General features: G+C 27.9%; 1 protein-coding gene across 2 annotated transcripts in view; it reads left to right on the forward strand.

Moving 5' to 3' along the window:
* LOC147068399 (uncharacterized) overlaps window positions 1-13,883 on the forward strand; it is a 394,033-nt gene extending 380,150 nt beyond the window's left edge. For both annotated transcript variants that reach the window (XM_085952496.1, XM_085952497.1), the window contains 3 exons: window positions 2,510-2,666; window positions 10,600-10,737; window positions 12,743-13,883. In XM_085952496.1, coding sequence (XP_085808622.1) covers window positions 2,510-2,666; window positions 10,600-10,737; window positions 12,743-13,638 — 1,191 coding nt within the window. In that variant the 3' untranslated portion in view covers window positions 13,639-13,883. The remainder of the gene's footprint in view (window positions 1-2,509; window positions 2,667-10,599; window positions 10,738-12,742) is intronic.
* Window positions 13,884-16,239: the final 2,356 nt, after the last annotated feature.

Raw genomic sequence — 16,239 nt, forward strand, 5'->3', positions numbered from 1 at the left:
TACGTTATTATCATAAATAAAATAAAGGAAATTACATATTTATTAAATTTACAACGTTAAAAATGCCTTTATTATTAAAATAAAATGTATATGAATACTTAAGAAGAATGATTGAAATCGTAACATCGTTTTTTATGTCTTGATGTTTGAAATTATTTCCCAATTTCTTATAAGTACTCAAAAAAGGCCTCAACATTTTTTTTTATTTTACATTGGAGATTTATTTTGTAAAATAATTCTTTCTTAAATTACATTATATTTTTGGAACGATGAATTTAAAATATATCCATCCGCACCTATAAAGGTCTAAAATGAAAAATTTGTGGTATCTTTTGGAAACCCCAACAATCTGCAAACTTTATAATATAAAAGATACGTATATTATCTATCGTTATGTTGCCTTATCCTTTTCCATCCTATATATCAATATTTTACGATGACATAAAATATATTAATACCATAAAAGAGCATTAGTGTAAACATCGTCGTTTTTAATTTGAGAATAAAACAAAATTTTAGTATATGCATTATATATTTTATTTTATTTTTATCTAACATTATACAGAAAAGTTTATTCGTTAAATGTTAATAAATGGGCATAAAGAACAGTCCTTTATAATAAATGACATATATTCAAGCAGAGACGTTAAAGAATCAAATTCAATAATAATATAGAATTATGGCATCTAATAAAAAGTCTACTATGAAAAATATTAGAATTTAATTGCGAGTAATTTTGAATCGCAAGTTAAATTATATACAACTCAATTTTTTCAGTTCAATTCAATTCATTTATTTTACATATTGTGGACATTACAAATTCTAAGTTTAAGACGTTCACAACATTAAATTTAGAAACATCGAAATATTATTAAAACAATATTAGGTACATAATAAGAGATAAATTCTACAGTACAAATGTGTAAATACAAAAAATTATATAAGTACAAGGAAGTACACCGGATGAGTTAAGCAGACCTTTTTTAAGAATTTAAAAAATGACGTCCACCTATACTCATCCTCACGTAGATGAAATATAACTGTATTAATCTGTGTGCTATTTATCTCCCACATCCGCCGATGACTGCCATCACATCAATAAATCTTTAGAGTTACTCATTTGCCCAATTCCATAAATTATCAACCCTGAAACTAAAATGTGTCATGGATAGATAGCATCGCTCTATTAATTCCTTCATACACTTGCCGTTTTGAACATAAAACATATTTTATTTGTACTGGAAGGAAATCATTCAGATTATAACAGCTGATAACTGCTTGTGAAATGCTTGATTACGTCAATTACAATACTTAGTATGTGGCTGCTCATCATTATTTAGAATACTCAAGCAGTCATACAATTCGTGTATGTTATAATATGTTCCACAATAATAACAAAACGAATATTATTATAAAGAAAATTTCACAGAAACTGCTTTTCCACGACCCAACATACAGAAAATTAGTTATCCTATGAGAATTTCACACTAATTTTTATTCAGATAGTTCTTAAACTTTTTAAGTGCATCGGTATATTCATTTATAATTTTCAGGCGTAACTTAACGTTGGTCGGTAGTATGATAACAGCATTCATCAAAATATTTTATACCTACCTCTATTACGTTGGCTACGCTTTTGTGGACTGTATGGAAGGGGTCGACTGATGACTTCGTAATTGAGTTGAGTGCCTGGACTTGCGACAATAATATGGATTAGAGGTAAAAAAGAAATAGTGGGATAAGAGCGACCATAATTGGCCCAACTAACGTTTCTGTCAATCTTACTAATATGCTACTGAATAATCCATTAAAAATGTAATTTAAACTCTTTATAGGTACATATTGTTATGCTTTTTGCTTAAAACTGATTTTAAACCAAATAAATTAAACTTTTTAAATATTAATATATTATAATATTCTTTGTATTATGAATTAGGTATCAAAATATAATCTATACCTATATATTATGAGAGTATCAAAGTAAAGAATTTGGGCTATAAATACTTGTCACAACCTTCTACTATTTCGTGACATAATTTCTTAGAAAAGAAAGAGACTATATATTTTCTCAATGCACTATTTTAGCACACATCCATATATAGTCGTATTCTAATAGCTTATTAAATGGACAATTTAAAACTCTTATATCAATTCAAATTTTACAGTGCGCATTATTTTAATGTTTTTTTTTGTATTTCATTTTTTTTTAAATATCGATCACAAATATATATTAAAACATGTATAAAACAACTAAATATAATATAATATTATGATGTACTATCATGACCCTCTTTATTATTCAATGGATATTTTATTTACATTATTACGCATCAATTTTCTTTAAACAAAGTATCAATGCTCATGTGTGTTTGTCACATACTATGATGTAAAAGCATGATCAAATAACATGACCCTCTTTATTATTCAATGGATATGTTATTTACATAATTACGTATGAATTTTCTTTGTATAAATTATTAATTTCCATATATGTTTGCCATCTATCCAGGCTCGCTCGAAGCTGCCTAAAAAGCGACGCCGGGTTCTCCCAGTGGAACAGCCGAGACGCAACAACAGAGACTGTGGAGTTTCCAACCGCAGGATGAACGCCATAAAACACAACCACCCCGCCCTGATGAAAGATTCGCCCACCGCAGGGAGAGTCGGTAAGGATGGAAACTGTAACAATTTCGCTTTGAAAATCATAGATGTCGTGATTTTTCAGGAAAATGATAATACAAATATTTAACATTATATTATTTAGAAGAACACTAACTGAGAGAGTATATCACAACCAATAGAAAAAACTTTCTTTGAAAAAAGTAAGCCAACCGGTCGGGAATCGAACCCGGCATCTCTAACGGGTAAACGCCCCAAACTAGTCGCATTCAGCCATTATGCTACGGAAGACATACTAATGACGACAAATATTTACTTACTTTTTTCAAAGAAAGTTTTTTCTATTGGTTGTGATATACTCTCTCAGTTAGTGTTCTTCTAAATAATATAATGTTCAATAATCAGAATGATATATTCTTAAATCTTGTGAATTATTCGTTTGAATAAAAGAAATAGTTAATTAAAAATTATTAGCAAGTACAAGAAGTTGCTTAAAAAATATTGGAGAAATTCCTAGACGTCGGTTAGTAATCGTTGTAATAGTAAAATAACTACCTACTTTGATTTAATAAACAAAAATCGATTGCCGAAGTAACATGATTTCGAAGAGCGCTGAGTGGTAGGTATTTAATAGCCAATAGCTTAAATATTTGTCGTCATTAGTATGTCTTCCGTAGCATAATGGCTGAATGCGACTAGTTTGGGGCGTTTACCCGTTAGAGATGCCGGGTTCGATTCCCGACCGGTTGGCTTACTTTTTTCAAAGAAAGTTTTTTCTATTGGTTGTGATATACTCTCTCAGTTAGTGTTCTTCTAAATAATATAATGTTCAATAATCAGAATGATATATTCTTAAATCTTGTGAATTATTCGTTTGAATAAAAGAAATAGTTAATTACAAATATTTAATTTTAAATTAAATCACAAAGCAAAACAACATGAATACTAATATTATAGTAAATAAGGAACCAAATAGCTGAAAATATATATATCAAAAAGTTTATCTATTTCTATTGACCGATATATTAACAAAATTAATATATAATACCAGATAGGAATGATAGGATAATAATTATTATGCATGCCCAATGCTGTATTTATTACCTTTATGGAAATGAAAAAAATAATCAGTTATGAGCCTTTCTAAATTGTTCATGCAGGAATAATTGTTTATATTAATTTGAACGAAAAACTAAAATATCGTCAATCAAATATTCTAAATAAACAGGATAATATGAAAATTTAAATACAATAGGTTACTAATACTATGTAAGAAACTGCACATTTGTGTGATATCTTGTAATGATAATATTTTGTTGGTATTTACAAAAATTAAATATTTATAGTGAAATTATGGTCAAAAATATTTGAATTACTTAATAAAGGGTGGTTGAGTTCTCTATGAATACCGACTATAAATTATCTAACCCTCTTTAAAATAATTAACTGCCCGTAATATGTTGACCGTTTTCATAACCATAACAAAAGATGTACATTATTGAATGCACAATGCGGTTTTCATTCTTACATTCGTATGTCTACGTGAATTTATCAAAAATGAGTGATAACTTCTAATAAATAAAAAAATCTGTGCTTACACTGAATTGTATATAAATCGCACCCATAGAATAATAGTGACACAAGTCCAAATTTGTCATTTTTGAGTTAAGTATGCAGAAATGTTCCAAGATATAATTTCTATCCGCACGTGCCACTATTATTCCCCGGGTGCGAAATTATCATTTTAATATACATTTTTCGGTCTTATACGACTATAAATTCCAAATTGTTGTTGAATTGATGTTTTTTTAATTTTTTTAATTTTAAATTTCTAGTTCAAATTGGAATTGGGTGGACTGCCACCTGAAAAAAGTTTAAACAAAATAGATAGACGTTTTGTATCACCTTTTCGTACGCATTTATCACGAAATAATGTAAAATAAATATCATTTAAATTAATATGATTACAGAAATAATTTGTTCTATTTAAATATTCTGTAATCCATTGATATATTCTTAATATTCTTATTGTTCTATTTTGAAATTCTTCAGTGCCTTAAAATATTTTTTTGCGATTTACTATGTTATGCACGATGTTGAATATTACAAAGGAAGGACGTGTTAAGTCGCTGTTTTCGTCCTCTTACTGGTACTGCAACGCAAATGTCGTCCCGTCCTATTTAATCTTCCTTCTCTATAATACTTGGTTACATGTAAGTTCTACGTATGCAGTTCATCGTGGGACACTTATTCGTGCGCCGCAGTACGTGAAACAAGAGTTCGTATAACATTTTATCAAATGATGATTTCTTCGTTGAACATTTCACCGTGTAATACATTTGTACGTATCTTACACAATGCGGCGATAGTTTACAAATAGTAATGTTCCAATTAGATTAACCCTAACCTAACCTAACCTAGTAAAAACATCTCATAAAATTCGCCACATGTTGTAGCATACTGTTACACCCCCGTATGGTCCCCATTTGGGGATGTCTCTGTGTATTTGGAGAGGCCCGAGTCGGTATCAAATCCAACAAATAGTAAAGCGCTGATTACGAAAATAAATAATTATAATAGAGCCGAGCCGGCAATGCCGTAGATTATGACCGTTGAAAATATTGCAACGTCGCCGTTTTTCGACAATGCTTTCGTTGAAAGCAAAACACAATATGGCGGGCAGAACGCTGCCAACAGCCAAATCGCAAACGCGTACATTCCGTCCTTCGTAAAATAAATTATTAAAAATGTAACTATTATATAATATTAACTTAAATATACCTTGCCGTTTCCAAAACAATTCCGGTGTGTTATTTGTTCACCTCCACATCCCGAATCCAGACGAAAAACTATACTAAAAATAAAAGTGACAGCTTGTTATTCACTTTCCAAAATGGAGCGAATTGATAATACGTACAAAATATAATACTCCACGGTAAAATGTTCAACGAAAAACTCGCCATTTGATTAAATGTTACACAAACTCATGTTTCACGTACTGCGGCGCACGAATAAGTGTCCTGCGGTGAACTGTTTACCTACAAATTTCCGGATACGATAATACTTATTCCTCCAGCTGTGCTGTTCGTTTCCAATAACTATGTATTCACTAGTAGTAGTTCCTCAGGATACTACCCCCATACGGTATTCTGTATGTTTGGTTTTCACTCGCCAATATTATATTATAACAATAATTTCAAGATATTTACGCTTTTATTAGTAATAATAATATGTTTTATGTTAAAATAAATAAATCCAATCTTCTTCGTTGCGTTCAATTTATCTGAGTCAATAAGTCTTATATTTTATGAGTCAATAAGTCTTATAATTTATCTGAATCAATAAGTCAATAATAATTTTGGTGATATGCATCCGCTTTCTCTTCTACTACTATCAACTTTCTAGAGTAGAAAACTCGTATTCTCGTAAAAAATCTCTATTAACTGCAAATCCCATAGAGAGTGGTGTGTCGATATACTGCGCGTCAATTTTACCAGCAATGCGACCACTCAACAAAAATTTTAAGTATTTTATAACTGGAGAGCCACACGAGGTGGTACAGTGACTGGAGCGTGTGGGTAATTCAGTTAAAAAACATATTTTTCACCTGGTTTATCCCATACGCCACTTTTATTGGTCTTAATAATCTAAAATTATCGCTAAACTATTTAATGTGGACCGTTTACAGATAAAAATGTAAAAAAAATATATCGTCGATGTACTTTTCGAGATAACGAAAAAACATTCTTCTATTTACATCATAGATAGTGCGGGAGCATCTGATTTTTGTGTGCTTTCAGAAATTACATATTCAGAAACAAGAACCTGTCCTCGTCAATCCAGGAATCTTTCCAACTAAGAATTTTGAACTATTCAGTTCTTTTCCATATTTGTTTTATAATCATATTAAATATCCTAATAATTGTAATCTGTACATTACTTAATATCTTCGTATTTTTTTTGATTAACTAATAAAAAAAATATTAATAATAGTGTTTTCTACGCTTCTAGTCTCGACTAAATCCTCAACCTGTAATAGCTCAACAGTACAAATTTAACACTCAGCATGCCCAACACTAATCGACACCCCTTTAACCTTTGTATCGTACAGCATTGAAGCAAACTAACTTTGTTGCTACGATCATGATCATAAGTTAGAGAAACAGGCGGCCGCTAAACAATCATACTCATATTGATTGACGCGATGCGCATGCGTCAGAATATTGTATGTTACAACATTGACTCTCAAAATGTAACGCCATTTTGAATAGAAAATTACTTCATACACAACGTTTACCTTTTCGTGGAAACTGATTGTTGTACCGAACACGAAATGAAGTTCCACGGCCCATGAATAATAATATATTTCGTTCGCTGTTAACCTATTGAAGATTACTACATAAACTTCAGGAGCTTTATGCATATAGCTTAAGATTACATTTGATAACTTTCAAAAGTGTACGCGCAACTTGAGCACTAGTGAAACTTTTGTTGATACAATATTATTGACGGATACTCATACATACTTGAAATATCTCTTATTAAATATTGACGATGATGTAACGTAATGTCATGTGGTATCTATACATTTTATGAGATTAATATTTTGGTTGTATAGAATTAAAAGTAAAACTATCCGTAATTTTACAACTATTTCAGTTAGCTATCAATGAAAAATGTTGTGAATCTTTTATGTTACTAATTATTGTTAACATGATTTATATTTTTGACAAATCGACTGCTTAATCTGCAAACCGGCTAAGTCCATTTGTTCAGGAAGGAGAAAAAACATAATTATTTAACTATTGAGCGAAATGTAACAATTACAAAAATACACATGGATTTTTTTTTACAAATAAGTTGCACTTTGAATTAAAACACTATTTTAGCTTCTCTGTTATATATACATAACATTTATATAAAGAGCGGAGTTGTTCCATTTACGATATTGCAAACTTGGCACCTGCAGTTGGCTGTTTTGTTTGAAGAATGATAACGCATTTATTTATAGATTCAGGAGTTTAAAAGTTTGTGTGTGCTTTATAACAAAATGCCATCAAAATCTCATTTTTTGTCAAAAGTGCAGTTAGCTGGTTTGCGGATTAAGCAATCGTTATGCCAATCAACCTTTTTATTAAAATATCTGTGGTTTAAATGATACAAAACATAGAACAGTGTATGCTATAAAGAAGTATTTTTTTGTTGAATATATACTTTATACAGCGATTGTATATTTTATAAGATAACGATTACAGTTGTATAAAATCAAAATTTCATATAGCTTTCACGTTGGAAAGTTTTCAATAAGTATTTATATTTTATTCTTTCAGTTTTTGTCTAAAGATATATTAGTAATTTGGAATATATTACATATTATTTTTACAAAAAAACTTCAAATATATATTACATACCTACTAATATTACCACGGAGACAGTTTATACAATTCTATTATTTTTTTATATATATTGTATTACAGTAAGCCCTTAATACTGATGCTGATTTAACTTAATTAAACAATGCACTTAAATTTGATATAAACGATTGATTATCAGATAGTCTATTTATTTTATTTCACAGTTTAAAAACCATTTATACATGATGATTATAAATGAATAAACCGACAAACGAATATTATTTTCCTCTACAAAGCGTATATATCTTTTGTTTCATTTACCCTCCAACCGTGGTGCGTGCCACAAACAATGATATGAAACCGCGACAAACATTCAGGGAATGCAATATCATTATTACTTTTGTATCATGCTATTTAAACAACGACATGGACTATATTTGTTTACATTTCATTAGTATTTGTTCAAAATTTTAACCTCACCTTGTGTGAACTTTAACTAAAGATCTATATGTCGAAACTATACTAACTGTATCTTTCCGTTATTGTAAATAAATTTAGAAATTGAACAAAAGTATAACTTTATTACATGTTAAATCGACACCATTTGATATAAAAATGGTAAAAAGAGGAATCATGGAGTTAGCGAAACGTATCTATTTAACAAATATTCAAATACTGATTTAACGTTTACATTTTTATATTGTAATATATATTTTTTTAAATAAATCTATATCTATACAAAAACTAAACTATGTGCAGTACAAAATTGGTACAACTGAATTATTGCCATGATAAAATTTTATTTTTCATGCTCTACAATAATAATTTACAAGATAAATAGCAATTATCCATAATGTACTTAATAAATAACAAAGGATAATAATTACAAGATAAAACTTTTAATATACCGACCACGTTTTTAAATTTTCTGTTGAATCATATAAACTTGACAATTCTATGTATTAATAATTTATAACAAAAAAGTCAATTGTCAACAAATCATTTTTTTGCTATTTTGCAACAAACAAACAAACAAATATATAAGAGTGAAATGTCATATTGATTTCTATAGTAACGCACGTATATATTAATAATTGAGTTGCTAGGACCACCCCTTTACCAACCTTTAAACTTTACATCGACCAACCAATAATAGTGGATTGGATTACGGATTTCTTCCAAAATAACTTTTCATAAAAAACAGAATTAACTGAAAATGAATTCAATCATACTTAAAGATGGCTAATAGTATTAAAATAATGCATTAGCATTGTGTTCTGATATATTCTAAAAGTTTCAAATGTCTAGCTAGTCAGGAAATTAGTTAAAAATCGATTGCAAGATTTGTACTGAATAAACAACCACCGGACAAACAAGAATACGAGCTAAGAAAAACGTGGTAAAAATCAAACATGTTTGTAGGTAAACATTAAAAAATCCGTTTTAAGTATTAAAAACTGAAAACAAAAAAAAATATTATAAAACAACAAAAACACAGAACAAAATAAATAAATATCTTAGGAATGTACTTACTTTAAGTGTCCTAGGAGATGTCAGATTTGTATTATTAGGCAAAAAAATCTAATTTTCCTTGTAAAGTTGTCAATATGGACTATCATAGTTGACACAATGGCCCAAGTGCAATGTAATGCGTATTATGTATTTCTAAGTATGTGTAATAATATTTTTTTATTAAAAAATACGAAGATGTGTTGAATATATATAACATAAAAAAGCAATAATACACAATATGAAACATTTCTTCAGTCTCAGTGAAAAAAGGTTGATTTAGTAACCTGCTTCATGAAGGCATTCGTATGTTTAAACGTAGAATACTTCTTATTATCAGGGGTTGTTTGGATTTATCTTATGCCTCCTGTCCCGTATGTTCCGCACTTCTTAACCATACGCGTTGTATCCTATCATTAATGTTAGACTTTTGATTTATTACTATCCGCTGATTACTTCAGCGTTATAACTGTTATTAAAATTGCTGAATTATGGCACCCTACGTAGAAACAATTTTAACGACATATCGTACGTCTATGAAGCCTATCACATACATATTGCTCGCCATTAATTACATTAAATATTTTTTTTAAATCTGCTTATATGATAAAATATATAGCTATTTACATATATATATATATTAAAACAATATACAAACCTATCTAATCTTACTTTATCACATACTCCAATATTTATTTATTCAAATCATTGTCTTTGTTAAACAGCATTCGCATTTGGCATTTATAATGAAACATATTATATTCATGTTCGATTATGTGATTTATGACTTCTTTATTCAAAATGTTACCTTAGTTTATAAAATAAACTGATTTCATTTCATTATCTTTAGTTAAGTTTTTTTTTTTTTTTTGAAAAAAAATAATGAAAATATAACTTGTAAAATGTCTAAGGTTTGTATTTATTAGATAAGAGAAAAAATAAATATAAATTACATCACTATTTTACGTCACATAGTACTCTAATATATTAACCAGATAATTATTTTAATTGATTCATCTTCTTCCAGCTATCCTTTTATTCTACATTTCCCCAGATCTATTCACCATAATAATATAATTATAAAAATATAAATATTTATTATTATCTTCTTTTACAGGAAATGTGAACGGAATGAACGTCATCGGGATGGCTTTACAAGGACCTTCCGTAGCGTTGGTCCGCAACTCCGTCACTAGTGGACCTGAAGACATTGGGTATACTTATCACCACCCACTTCAAGCCAGAGGACCAACAAGTAAGGATTAAAAGCCTTTAGGGTATATTGAGGTTAAAACTTAAAAAAAAAACATATCACATAATGATAAAATTCCAGAATAAAAAATATTATATCAATTACTTGACTGTGTACAAAATAAGTATTTTTAAATCATTGGAATATAATATTGATAACATGTTATAGTGTATTGCGTTTTAAGGATAAAATTTTAAAGCAATCAATATATGTACTTACTTCCATAGTATAACAATTACTTTTATTATGTAATTACTTAGATTCATCAATTCATTTAATTTATAAAATAAACAACAACATAGTATTAGATTCGTATATTGATATGTTAATAATATCGGTTTTGAAAGATCGGATATTTTCAATGTCAAAATAACATTAATGTTTTAGTCATATTAACTTTGTTTCATTAAAGAAAATACAGATTTATTAATAATGTTAATGTAAAAATATCGTTTTTCATTCGGAGGATTTTGAAGCGTCTCAGACAATGTAACTGTTTATAATAAATTTTATGAATCATATACAGATCGATAGCTCAAAATATTAGAATACTCACCCGGATAGTGAGAAATGTGAGAATATTACTAGGTTTGAGTTTTTTTTTCTAATGTGTAATTTTGTGAGATTTTTCAAAATTATGTATTAAATTTACACATCGTTTTAACTGAATAAAAATATCCCAAACTGATATTAATTTATTTAAAAAAAAAATGAATTTTTTATAACGAAAATTATTTGATTAATTATTATTCTTTAAAATTATTAAATTATTATCAGTTTGTATATTATTTGATTCACTATTTCAATATATATGGCAATTAATGTGGCATTTTTTTTTATTTATTCAAAAGAGATTATTATTCATCGCGTAAAAGTGTTCGACACTGTATCAATAAACCATAAAAGAAAACCAAGTTGATAAACTAAAACAATCGCACAGCCTGAGTTGTAACTTGAAGCTCTTTTGTTGGAAATGAAATCGACTTGAAGCAAAACTTTTCCCGGCAAAATTAAATATAAAGTTTTCACTAGCTACTCTTTCATGTTTTACTTAAAATTTAAAGGACTTCTCACCATAGTTATGTAAAATTTGTAAATTTTCCTATGATCATATTTCCAACTGAATAATTGTTCACAAACCTCTTTATTTATAATTTTCTATACATTTTTTGATTAATTATTTATATTTAAGTTTTGTTAAAATAAAATTTTCACGCGTAAAATATTAAACATATTTGAACAATTTTGTTGAAAATTATTAAACCTTTTTTTTGTAAGAAACATAATTTTATTTTCATCTATTATTCTATATTTTATTTCAGTTGTTATATATATATATATTACTATATTCTTTAAATCTATAATAGAAGAAACTTTAATTAATATTTAATTCTTTTAATTCAAATGCTTACAAAAAGTAATATGTGAATACAGTATATTATCAAACAATAAGAATTGCGTTAGCTTGTATTGAAAGTGAGACAAAATTTATTCGGAAATATCAAAGATATTGAAAAAATCTTCTTGTATGAAAATGCACGACTACAAAGAACCTCTAATTTTCATAGAAACTCGCAGAATTATTGTCGTGTATCTTTCTTCCATACAAAAATGGTACCTACTTTTGAATGGAATTTGATTGTGCGATTTTTATAGGAAAATATATAAAGATTTAATCTGGAAAAAGACTTTTAAAACCACATCTTTGTAAAATATAGTTATTTCCATTTATTTGACTATAGTCTCATTATAGAATAATATGTAAACATACTGATTGATTATAATGATTCTTATATTAAATTTTTTTTATTCCCGACGAAAAGAAATGTTAATTTTTGACATGGTGCCTGGATTTCATCAATATTCAATGTAATTAATCACTAGGAATACTGTTGTTTTATGTATGTTATGAAATGTCGCACATGCATGTCCTGTATTTACTCCTCACTACCGTAGTATATATGTTTAGAGTTATGTGTTTTCTAATTGTGCCCCTGAATTTTTTCAGATGAAATTGTAAGCTCACCCCCTCAGGCAATTTCATTGGCGTCGTTGCAACCGCCGGTCCTTAACTTCCCTCCCCTGCAGCCGAGGCCGGCCACTACAGGGTCGATGGACCTCATGCTACCCCTCCAACCCAAGCTTCTTCCGGGGTTCACCGCCCATTCAACACCCCGAGAAACCCGTTCCGAGCCCAGAACCCTTGTCTTTGAGGATAGCATCCAAGTGAAAATGGAAAATTTCAATCAATTGGCCGCTGACGTATCACGGGAATTATTCGACATCGAACGCAGACGCTCTACCGACATTTACGACGAAAACTCAATACCGTCGAACTTTACAGAAGACCCGGCGAGCTATTTTAATATGAGTAATGAAATTTGTACGGAAAATCCGGACACATGTGTTGTAACAGCAATACAAATTGGAAGCAGTGCGCATACTATGGAAAATGGTGAAGAACAAAAAAATGCCGAAGGGTTTATGGAAGGGGATTGCAATAGAGGCCGAAGTGATTCTAAGTTGTCGTACATTTCTGAAGAAAATGCCACAGATGTTTCTGTGAGAGATATGAGAAATGACTGCGATGGGAATAATTTTATGGATGATAAAGTAAGAGCTTTGCGTCACTCGCAGGGTGATAATTTTTCACGCAGTCGTAATAATATAATGCTACAGTATGCAGCCAATGGTGAAACGAATGATAACTGTTCCGCTGCCAAGATATTTGAAGTCAATTCTAATTTATTAAGTGATCGTGACCAATGTGATAAGAAAGTGTTGGACTCTGACAGTAGTAAAATGAGCACGTCTAGCAATTGTGATGACTCGTTGACGCAAGAAGAAGAAAGCGATTCGTCGTTTAATGACAATTCCTCTAATCTGTGTGAACAAAGAATTTAATTTAACTACTTAACTAAGTTTACTCTAAATTCCCTCGTTTCGGCATGTTTCTTACAACTGTAATATGTTAAGTTATCGTTAACGTAACTTATGGCATTTAATGCTTGCTTATATTATTATTATGAAGTTTAGTGTTAATTTTTTAACGAATTTAGATTAAAATTCGGCATATCAAAAAAAGTTTTTTCTAAAAAAACTCCTTAGAATCAACAAAACTTTTAAAATTTCATAAACTTTAACTAGACCATGTAGACATAATCATTTAAAACTATCGGAAATACTAATTTATATTAAAGGCGACTAATGTCTTTTCAACCAAAAGTGTGTAGAAAATATCTATTTATTCCACCAATATTGATTATCAAACAAAAAATATATAAATCTGGATGTTTCTTCTATAATATAACAATATGTGACGTGATCAAAAATAATAAAGAAATATATATATATATTTTTAATATAATAAGTACTTATAAAGACGGATGTTAACATAACTACGGTGTAGTCAATATAAGAAAAAAAATATTATTTACCATTCCGCAATTACTAGGTTTTGTTATTTAAAATAAATAAAGAAATCCGTTTAAAAAAACTAATATTTTATATAATAAATTATTATTAAAATTAAATTTGACTAATAAATCAAAATCTGACCATCTTGTCCATACTTCTCCAATTTGTATATGTATACCTTACGTATATTTTCCAAATCTTGTAGATAATAGTTTTCAACCCTATGAACCAAGTTTTGTATTGTGGCATTTATTTAAGTATTTAAATTACAATATGATATTAAAAGTTTTGGTGCCAAATGTATATTATGTATATAAATAAAGTACCCTTCATTATTTTCACTTTTCTTTATGGAAGTCAATTGTTCAATTTCTTGTTATTTTGGGTAATTTACAAAATTTACAAAAAAAAAACAAAATTTATAAGTAACTAAAATAATATAAATAAATTCTAAAAGTTAAAATATTTATCCGTATGGTATTATGTTGTGTTTTGTATTAATTAATGTAATATGAAAATTTAGTTTACATATTTAATTATTAAGTTATTATCATTTTAATATTTGTAACTATACCAATTAATATTATAATAACTATAGCTACTAGTAAAAAAGTATTATTTTTAATATTATGTTATATTTCCAAATATAATAAGTATAGAAATGTAAAACAGGCACTTAATTCTTTTAAATTGTATGCATTATTTCTAGAACAAAGTACATAATATATGTTATTATTCTTCTTATGTGAAAAATGTAATATGTTTATACTTTTTGGGTGATACCATAGCCATAATTATTTAAAATATTTGTTTTATTCTTACAGATTATAAGATTATATTGTATTATTTTGGTTAATAAAACGTTATACTTTATTATATTTTGATAATAATTAAATGTCCATTTTAATTTCAACATTAAATTAATATTTATTAAAACTGTAGCAAGTCTATCCCATACTTATAATGTGAAATCTTCTCCAATAAGCGAGTATTTTAAATCTTACCTAATTCTCAATAGCTATTTTCTTTTATAAATTATACATTTTAAATATAACTCAAACCGAGAATTTAAACTTTTAAATAATAACTTAATTTAAGCATTATTTCTTTGCTTCCTATTGAAATTGATAAACGTTTTATAAATTGTTATTGAATGTAAATTTTTAGAATTTTATACCCCGTAGAACTGTACCTGAGTGTCTATGAAAATGTAAATAAAGCGAAAACTGTTCAAATTATAACGAACTTATTCTCAAATTTGAACAAATATTACAACTTGTCCTGTTAATTTTATTTTTGTCATAAATAAATTATTTATTTATTCAATATGCGTTGTTTTAATTAATTTAATGACAATATTATATTTAATTACAATATTATAAATTCGTACACATTTCGGATCCTTCCATGGCTGTGACTAATTGCTGTGAAAAAAACTCTAAACTAAGAGTAGTGAATACAGGAATTATAAGAAATTTACTAAGATACCGACTCATGGAAAAATATTATCACAATTAAACGTAAATATTTCGAAAAGTAATTAAGATCAATGTAATAATATTATGTTTCACTCTTAACCAGAGAATAATATAAGCGACATAGATAAAAGTTAAATATATCAACAGAGATTTTAAAATAGTAATTTTATGAAATTAACATTTAGATGGATTCAAGAACTCTTTAGGATTTATCAAACATAAAAGATGAATTATGATCAAGTCTATTTTGATAACACTCAACTTCTCTCTCACTTGGTTTAGATCTATGAATATCTCTTAAATAATACATCAATAATACTATACTACATATTATTTTTTTCATCTATTCTTATTATTTATTTTTTTATGGAAAGTAACAACACTAACATCAATTTTATTAAGATTCTTTCTTTATTATAAAATGAATGATCAAAAATATAAGTAAGCATGAAAAACTTATTAGTATCAACAATTTCCCAACACTACCTAATAAAATACTTACAGAAAACACTTATTAAAACACAAATTATTATTGGCAATGTACATCAAAAATCAATCAAAACAAGTCCTGTTTAATATACAAATATGGGATTATTATATATTATTAATT

The sequence above is a fragment of the Rhyacophila brunnea genome, unplaced genomic scaffold (assembly GCF_057557595.1).
Source record: "Rhyacophila brunnea isolate RB1 unplaced genomic scaffold, BYU_Rbru_1.0 scaffold_3, whole genome shotgun sequence".
Lineage (NCBI taxonomy): Eukaryota > Metazoa > Arthropoda > Insecta > Trichoptera > Rhyacophilidae > Rhyacophila > Rhyacophila brunnea.